Raw genomic sequence first — 9,178 nt, 5'->3', positions numbered from 1 at the left:
TTAGCAATGCGATCGATGATGGTCTCCAGAGTCTCGTAAGGGTAACACTTCAGCACCCCGCCCACACAGCAGGCCCTGCTGCTGATCGCCTCCTGCATGGTCATGTTCAGATTGTTGTAGTTTTTCTGAGCTGCCAGATTCTACAGCAACACATGGGGAGGTAACAGATGATACAGGCCATTACGAGACTATTTGCTCTCTTAATACTTCCTCCATATGGGCACATTTGAAAATAGCAGATACAAGATGCTTGATATTTTGCCTAGCTTAGCATCTAGGTTTGCGGCAAATCCATGGGACATTCCCCCATGTGAACCATTTGCATGCTGTTTTCTTTCTCAATGCAGAGTTATTGACATGGTGCCACTTACAATTACATCAAACCTGGAGTACAGGGCCTTGACTTGCCCTGAAAACAGAAGACATACAGATAAGGATGGTGTTCAAACTAGGGCTAAAGGGCTAACTCTAGCATTAAGTGTTCAAACTAGGGCTAACTCTAGCATTAAGTGTTCAAACTAGGGCTAAAGGGCTAACTCTAGCATTAAGTGTTTAAACTAGGGATAACTCTAGCATTAAGTGTTTAAACTAGGGATAACTCTAGCATTAAGGGTTCAAACTAGGGCTAACGCTAGCATTAAGTGTTCAAACTAGGGCTAACGCTAGCATTAAGTGTTCAAACTAGGGCTAAAGGGCTAACTCTAGCATTAAGGGTTCAAACTAGGGCTAAAGGGCTAACGCTAGCATTAAGTGTTTAAATAAGGGATAATTCTAGCATTAAGGGTTCAAACTAGGGCTAAAGGGCTAACGCTAGCATTAAGTGTTCAAACTAGGGCTAACGCTAGCATTAAGTGTTCAAACTAGGGCTAACGCTAGCATTAAGTGTTCAAACTAGGGCTAACCCTAGCATTAAGTGTTCAAACTAGGGCTAAAGGGCTAACGCTAGCATTAAGTGTTTAAAGTTGGGATAATTCTAGCATTAAGGGTTCAAACTAGGGCTAAAGGGCTAACTCTAGCATTAAGTGTTCAAACTAGGGCTAACGCTAGCATTAAGTGTTCAAACTAGGGCTAAAGGGCTAACTCTAGCATTAAGGGTTCAAACTAAGGCTAAAGGGCTAACGCTAGCATTAAGGGTTCAAACTAAGGCTAAAGGGCTAACTCTAGCATTAAGTGTTCAAACTAGGGCTAACCCTAGCATTAAGTGTTCAAACTAGGGCTAAAGGGCTAACGCTAGCATTAATGGTTCAAACTAGGGCTAACTCTAGCATTAAGTGTTCAAACTAGGGCTAAAGGGCTAACGCTAGCATTAAGTGTTCAAACTAGGGCTAAAGGGCTAACTCTAGCATTAATGGTTCAAACTAGGGCTAACTCTAGCATTAAGGGTTCAAACTAGGGCTAAAGGGCTAACGCTAGCATTAATGGTTCAAACTAGGGCTAACGCTAGCATTAAGTGTTCAAACTAGGGCTAAAGGGCTAATGCTAGCATTAAGGGTTCAAACTAGGGCTAAAGGGCTAACGCTAGCATTACGTGTTTAAACTAAGGATAACTCTAGCATTAAGTGTTCAAACTAGGGCTAAAGGGCTAACGCTAGCATTACGTGTTTAAACTAGGGACAACTCTAGCATTAAGTGTTCAAACTAGGGATACAGGGCTAACTCTAGCATTACGTGTTCAAACTTGGGCTAACTATAGCATTAAGTGTTCAAACTAGGGCTAATTTTCACATTTTCCTAAATGTTAGTGGAAGTCAACGTTAAAAGTGTTAACCAGACACATACCCTCCTCATTGACCACTGGCAGAGCGGAAACCCTCCGTTCTACAAAGATGGCCAAGGCGTCATACACTGTGTCTGTCTCCTGGACAGTAGCAATCTGTTTAAATGTTCCAATGTCCACCTCCTCAATTCTCTTCTGGAGGTACCGAGGCTTCGGGATCATGGTGCCCTGGGAGGAAGAATGGCGTAAAAAAATAATAATGTCCTAAACAGATCTGGGACCAGGCTATCAAGTGTCCAGAATCATGACATGTTGTTTTTATCAGATAGGCTAATGTGTGAAAGTGGTTCTCACAAAAATATGCAGGAACTTGAGGATGCGTTTGTGGGTGAGGATGTGGAGGACGTTGCCAGACTCTGGGTCGATCACAGGAAGCCGATGTATCTTATACTTCAGCAGAGAGTAGATGGCGTCAAAAAGGCTGTAGAGACATGAGACGGGTTGTCGTGACAACGGCTTAGTTGTTGGCAAAGACAGCACAAACAAATGTGGGACTAAGGCTAGAGAAGGTAAGGCTGCAGAGGCACTTCTACTTACCTGGAGTCAGGTGTGATACTGATCAGAGTATGGTTTGAGTATTTCAGTAATTCCTCTGGATGCATGAAGCAGGAGGAAACACAGAGAATGTAAACAAGATTTGAAACAATCGAATGTATTTCATAAAGCCTTTTTTATATTACAGCAATTGTTTCAAAGTGCTTTTATAAATACCTAGACTAAAACCCCAAGGGGATTCCATTGTGCTATCTATTTCTAGGTAGCTACAGGTTTACAGTCACCTCTACAGGTCTATAGTCACCTCTACGGGTCTACAGTCACCTCTACGGGTCTACAGTCACCTCTACGGGTCTACAGTCACCTCTACGGGTCTACAGTCACCTCTACAGGTCTACAGTCACCTCTACAGGTCTACAGTCATCTCTACAGGTTTACAGTCACCTCTACAGGTCTACAGTCACCTCTACGGGTCTACAGTCACCTCTACAGGTTTACAGTCACCTCTACAGGTCTACAGTCATCTCTACGGGTTTACAGTCACCTCTACGGGTCTACAGTCACCTCTACAGGTCTACAGTCATGTCTACAGGTTTACAGTCACCTCTACAGGTCTACAGTCACCTCTACAGGTTTACAGTCACCTCTACGGGTCTACAGTCACCTCTACAGGTCTACAGTCACCTCCACAGGTCTACAGTCACCTCTACAGGTTTACAGTCACCTCTACGGGTCTACAGTCCACTCTACGGGTCTACAGTCACCTTTACAGGTCTACAGTCACCTTTACAGGTTCACAGTCACCTCTACAGGTTCATAGTCATCTCTACAGGTTCATAGTCACCTCTACGGGTCTACAGTCACCTCTACGGGTGTACAGTCACCTCTACGGGTCTACAGTCACCTCTACGGGTCTACAGTCACCTCTACAGGTCTACAGTCACCTCTACAGGTCTACAGTCACCTCTACAGGTCTACAGTCACCTCCACAGGTCTACAGTCACCTCTACAGGTTAACAGTCACCTCTATGGGTCTACAGTCACCTCTACAGGTCTACAGTCACCTCTACGGGTCTACAGTCACCTCTACAGGTTAACAGTCACCTCTACAGGTTAACAGTCACCTCTACAGGTTAACAGTCACCTCTACAGGTTTACAGTCACCTCTACAGGTCTATAGTCACCTCTACGGGTCTACAGTCACCTCTACGGGTCTACAGTCACCTCCACAGGTCTACAGTCACCTCTACAGGTTAACAGTCACCTCTACAGGTTAACAGTCACCTCTACAGGTTAACAGTCACCTCTACAGGTTGTAGTCACCTCTACAGGTTTTAGTCACCTCTACAGGTCTACAGTCACCTCTACAGGTTTTAGTCACCTCCACAGGTCTACAGTCACCTCTACAGGTCTACAGTCACCTCTACAGGTCTACAGTCACCTCTACGGGTCTACAGTCACCTCTACAGGTTTACAGTCACCTCTACAGGTCTATAGTCACCTTTACAGGTCTACAGTCACCTTTACAGGTTCACAGTCACCTCTACAGGTTTATAGTCACCTCTACAGTCATCTCTACAGGTTTACAGTCAACTCTACAGGTTTACAGTCACCTCTACAGTCACCTCTACAGGTTAACAGTCACCTCTACGGGTTTACAGTCACCTCTACAGCTTCATAGTCATCTCTAGAGGTTCATAGTCACCTCTACGGGTCTACAGTCACCTTTACGGGTCTACAGTCACCTCTACGGGTGTACAGTCACCTCTACGGGTCTACAGTCACCTCTACAGGTCTACAGTCACCTCTACAGGTCTACAGTCACCTCTACAGGTCTACAGTCACCTCCACAGGTCTACAGTCAACTCTACAGGTTAACAGTCACCTCTATGGGTCTACAGTCACCTCTACAGGTCTACAGTCACCTCTACAGGTTAACAGTCACCTCTACGGGTCTACAGTCACCTCCACAGGTCTACAGTCACCTCTACAGGTTAACAGTCACCTCTACAGGTTAACAGTCACCTCTACGGGTCTACAGTCACCTCCACAGGTCTACAGTCACCTCTACAGGTTAACAGTCACCTCTACAGGTTAACAGTCACCTCTACAGGTTAACAGTCACCTCTACAGGTTGTAGTCACCTCTACAGGTTTTAGTCACCTCTACAGGTTTTAGTCACCTCCACAGGTCTACAGTCACCTCTACGGGTCTACAGTCACCTCTACAGGTCTACAGTCACCTCTACAGGTTTACAGTCACCTCACCTCTACAGGTTTACAGTCACCTCACCTCTACAGGTTTACAGTCACCTCACCTCTACAGGTCTACAGTCACCTCTACAGGTCTACAGTCACCTCACCTCTACAGGTCTACAGTCACCTCTACAGGTTTACAGTCACCTCACTTCTACAGGTCTACAGTCACCTCACCTCTACAGGTTTACAGTCACCTCACCTCTACAGGTTTATAGTCACCTCTACAGTCTTCTATCTTGTGCTCCTCCAGTTCGTAGATCTCTACCTGGAAGACACAAGTGTACAGCAGGAATGTCAACCTTGTTCCTGGAGAGCTACCCTCCTGAAGTTTTTCGCTCCAATCCCCAGTTGTAACTAACCTGATTCAGTTTATCAACCAGCTGATTATTAGAATCAGGTGTGCTAGATTAGGGTTGGAGTTAAAACCTCCAGGAGGGTCTCTCTCCAGGAACAGGGTTGGAGTTAAACTTACAGGAAGGTCTCTCTCCAGGAACAGGGTTGGAGTTAAAACCTACAGGAGGGTCTCTCTCCAGGAACAGGGTTGGAGTTAAAACCTACAGGAGGGTATCTCTCCAGGAACAGGGTTGGAGTTAAAAGCTACAGGAGGATATCTCTCCAGGAACAGGGTTGGAGTTAAAACCTACAGGAGGGTCTATCTCCAGGAACAGGGTTGGAGTTAAAACCTCCTGGAGGGGTATCTCTCCAGGAACAGGATTGGAGTTAAAACCTACAGGATGGTATCTCTCCAGGAACACGGTTAGAGAGCCCTGGTATATCGTGTGAGACACATATATATATACCATATAACTCAGCGGTATTACTGTGTGAGACTAGTGTATAGTGAGACGTTAGCAGGGTCCTATATAACCATTCTTCTACTTCTGTGTTCCTGCATTACGATGAGCTTCCTGCTTTGTGCTCCAGCCCCAATAATCTGGATGCCAGGTCCAACAGCAACAGATCACTCACCAGAGGAGACTGCCAATACCGGTGGAGAATGTTGATAAAGTCTGTGATGGTCAGCATACCTGGAAGGATACAGGGAAAGAACAAAGCTTTAAATGGGAATAAACTATATTGTAGACAGACGGACGGACAGACAGACGAACAGACAGACAGACAGACAGACAGACAGACAGACAGACAGACAGACAGACAGACAGACAGACAGACAGACAGACAGACAGACAGACAGACAGACAGACAGACAGACAGACAGACATGTTCAATCATCTGGTGAGCTCCTGTATGAGGGCCTGGTGACATTCTCAGTGGAGTCGCTGTGTATTAATAACCACAGAAAGGGTGCAGGGGATTATAGGATTCTGTCCCAGACGACACCCTATTCCCTATATAGTACACTTCTTTGATGAGGGAACAGGGTGCCGTTTGGGATGCAGATTAGAGGACAAGTCCCACTAGACACTGGAGCTCAGGTGCTGTACTATAGTTAGAACTCTGGCACCAAATTCTGCAGAGGGGATGGATCTGGCTCTAACCCAGAAAACAGAACCAGGGCTAAGGTCCAAATGGAATCCTATTCCCTATATAGTGCGCAGGGCCCTGGTTCAAAAGTAGTACACTACATAGGGAATACGGTGTCATTTTGGGATGCACCCTAACCCAGAAACCAGACCAGCAAGGTGGGAAGGGTGGAACGGACCAGGCCCACTTGCCTTTAAAAGGTTTCTTGAAAGTCCACCCACCAGCGACCCAGCATGGAGCCAGAATTGGTCTAGCTAATTGGTGATCTGTATTTAATCATATCACCACCCCTTGTTGTAACCCTCCCAGAGACAAGGAGTGATGTGTAGTAGCCTCATAAAAACGGGATTGATATTTATTATTTTAAATAATTATCCATAGTAAACACAGTTAAACGTGAATACAGAGAAACGTTTAAGCGAAAAGCCCAGAATATGTCGCACACATACACACAGCAGTAATTTACACGTTTCAAATGATCCGTCACTTTACGTTTCGACCAGCTGTGATCTAATTTCAGGGACCCTGACCTCTGAACTCAGACAGGCGCCTAGCTGATCCCAAGCAGGGGAAGCTGAGTTGGGTTTGTTGGGGGTTTGAGAGGAATGCTGCATTTGATATTACTGGATGTCTGTCTGTAATCTGAGTCTAGCTCATAGCTGACCCATTGGACTTTAAAGGTTAGATGCCAGATTTGGAAATGCTCAGGTTCCAGGTTACCTTACCTACAAAACACTGCAGCTTGTTATCCCACAGTGGCGCAGCTCGAACACCGTTCGCCACCAGAGCAAAGAAAGCTTTTTTTACCTGAAACACACAACAACAACAAAAAACACTGTAACTCTGATACACTGGTCATGTTGTCTGGTCGCTCATTGCTATGTTGCAAAGACATTTCAGCGCTTTACATTTTTAAGACAAAAAAAAAAAAAAGTTTTATGAACTATTAAAATTAACAATTTATAACAATATCTGCCATTTAGCAGCTGATTCTATCCAAAGTAACTCACAGATATACGTGTATACATGTTCATACGGGTGGTGGTGCCTCTGGGAATCAAACCCACGATAAACATTGCAGTGTTGAAGTTGAGCTTTTTTGGGGGGTGGAGTTTGTACGTACCTGCAAGGTGGTGTCGAAGATGACCAGCTTGGAGCTGGTTGGAATGGCGTCGTAGCAACAGTGGTTCATCATGAACTTGGTGTAGACGTTGGCATCTGGGGCCGAGGTTGAGGCTGAGGGAGAAACCAGGGATGGAGCACCCTGCTACAGGTCCGTCAGTGTCCTAACACAGGGCTTCTCTAACCTCACCCCGTAAAAAAACCTTAAACCTCCGCATGGATTTGGATCCATTCCAGAGCCAGCACGTCAACTAATCGTCAAGCCCTAGGTTATGTTAATCAGGTGCGGTAGTTCAGGGTTAGAACAACAAAAAAACTGTGAAACCTTGGTGGGTCCCAGAGAAGAGGTTTCAGAACCACTTTCCTAACACACTCTCAGAGAGGCTTTTCACACTACCGAGCCAAACCGAACCTGGCCAAGCCAAACCGAACCAGGCCAAGCCAAACCAAGGTGTACTGAACTGGCCTGGTTGGTTACACATCCACCGTAGCAGCTGGAATCGTGCTGATAAAAGGACAATGTGAAATATGAGCAGAGCCAGGACAGGTCGGTTCTGTCAGAGCCAGGACAGGTTGGTTCTGTCGGCACGGTAGAGCCAGGACAGGTTGGTTCTGTCAGAGTCAGGACAGGTTGGTTCTGTCAGAGTCAGGACAGGTTGGTTCTTTCAGTATGGTAGAGCTAGGACAGGTTGGTTCTGTCAGAGCCAGGACAGGTCGGTTCTGTCAGAGCCAGGACAGGTTGGTTCTGTCAGAGCCAGGACAGGTTGGTTCTGTCAGAGCCAGGACAGGTTGGTTCTGTCAGAGTCAGGACAGGTCGGTTCTGTCAGCACGGTAGAGCCAGGACAGGTCGGTTCTGTCAGAGTCAGGACAGGTTGGTTCTGTCAGAGCCAGGACAGGTTGGTTCTGTCAGTATGGTAGAGCTAGGACAGGTTGGTTCTGTCAGAGCCAGGACAGGTTGGTTCTGTCAGAGTCAGGACAGGTTGGTTCTGTCAGAGCCAGGACAGGTTGGTTCTGTCAGAGCCAGGACAGGTTGGTTCTGTCAGAGCCAGGACAGGTTGGTTCTGTCAGTACGGTAGAGCCAGGACAGGTTGGTTCTGTCAGAGTCAGGACAGGTTGGTTCTGTCAGAGTCAGGACAGGTTGGTTCTGTCAGAGCCAGGACAGGTTGGTTCTGTCAGCACGGTAGAGCCAGGACAGGTTGGTTCTGTCAGAGTCAGGACAGGTCGGTTCTGTCAGTACGGTAGAGTCAGGACAGGTTGGTTCTGTCAGAGTCAGGACAGGTTGGTTCTGTCAGACCCAGGACAGGTTGGTTCTGTCAGAGCCAGGACAGGTTGGTTCTGTCAGAGTCAGGACAGGTTGGTTCTGTCGGCACGGTAGTGTGAAAAGGTCAGTCTGGTATAGCAGCAATACAACAGTATGGATACAACAGCACACACAACACACACACACACACTAAACACATGAGAGTTACCTATCTCCTTCATAGTGAGACCATCCATGAAGGGGACCTGCATAAAGACAGAAGATTCTATAATTACCTGTTCTTCCACTCACTATGTTTGTCTGATAGGCACAGAATATCTCACAGTAGATCTCACAGAATATCTCACAGTAGATCTCACAGAATATCTCACAGAATATCTCACAGTAGATCTCACAGAATATCTCACAGTAGATCTCACAGAATATCTCACAGAATATCTCACAGTAGATCTCACAGAATCTCAGAGTAGATCGTTCAGAGTAGATCTCACAGTAGATCTCACAGAGTAGATCACACAGAGTAGAGTAGATCTCACAGAGTAGATCTCACAGAGTAGAGTAGATCTCACAGAGTAGATCTCACAGAGTAGAGTAGATCTTACAGAGTAGATCTCACAGAGTATCTCACAGAGTAGATCTCACAGAGTAGAGTAGATCTTACAGAGTAGATCTCACAGAGTATCTCACAGAGTAGATCTCACAGAGTAGATTCACAGAGTAGAGTAGATCTCACAGAGTAGATCTCACATAGTAGATCTCACAGAGTAGAGTAGATCTCAC

The 9,178-nt window shown here is 46.1% G+C and overlaps 1 protein-coding gene and 1 long non-coding RNA gene across 3 annotated transcripts in view; one reads left to right on the top strand and one right to left on the bottom strand.

Annotated features, from left to right (window-relative positions):
* Positions 1 to 9,178, bottom strand: part of prkag3b (protein kinase, AMP-activated, gamma 3b non-catalytic subunit) — a gene marked incomplete in the record, with an annotated part of 13,031 nt that overhangs the window by 1,329 nt on the left and 2,524 nt on the right. The window contains 10 exon segments of the mRNA XM_029702036.1: positions 1 to 140; positions 372 to 409; positions 1,780 to 1,945; positions 2,072 to 2,198; positions 2,315 to 2,369; positions 4,750 to 4,795; positions 5,500 to 5,558; positions 6,741 to 6,822; positions 7,139 to 7,251; positions 8,607 to 8,643. Coding sequence (XP_029557896.1) covers positions 1 to 140; positions 372 to 409; positions 1,780 to 1,945; positions 2,072 to 2,198; positions 2,315 to 2,369; positions 4,750 to 4,795; positions 5,500 to 5,558; positions 6,741 to 6,822; positions 7,139 to 7,251; positions 8,607 to 8,643 — 863 coding nt within the window.
* LOC115155429 (uncharacterized) lies at positions 7,821 to 8,371 on the top strand. 2 transcript variants are annotated; one of them, XR_003868070.1, is made up of 4 exons: positions 7,821 to 7,850; positions 7,984 to 8,033; positions 8,067 to 8,299; positions 8,333 to 8,371. It is a non-coding gene; the product is annotated as an uncharacterized LOC115155429 (long non-coding RNA). The 2 variants fall into 2 exon arrangements; XR_003868071.1 differs by lacking the exons at positions 7,821 to 7,850; positions 7,984 to 8,033 and adding an exon at positions 7,929 to 7,950.

The sequence above is a fragment of the Salmo trutta genome, chromosome 20 (assembly GCF_901001165.1).
Source record: "Salmo trutta chromosome 20, fSalTru1.1, whole genome shotgun sequence".
Classification (NCBI taxonomy): Eukaryota; Metazoa; Chordata; class Actinopteri; order Salmoniformes; family Salmonidae; genus Salmo; species Salmo trutta.
The sequence above is the reverse complement of the archived record's forward strand: the minus strand, read 5'-3'. Positions and strand labels throughout refer to the sequence as shown.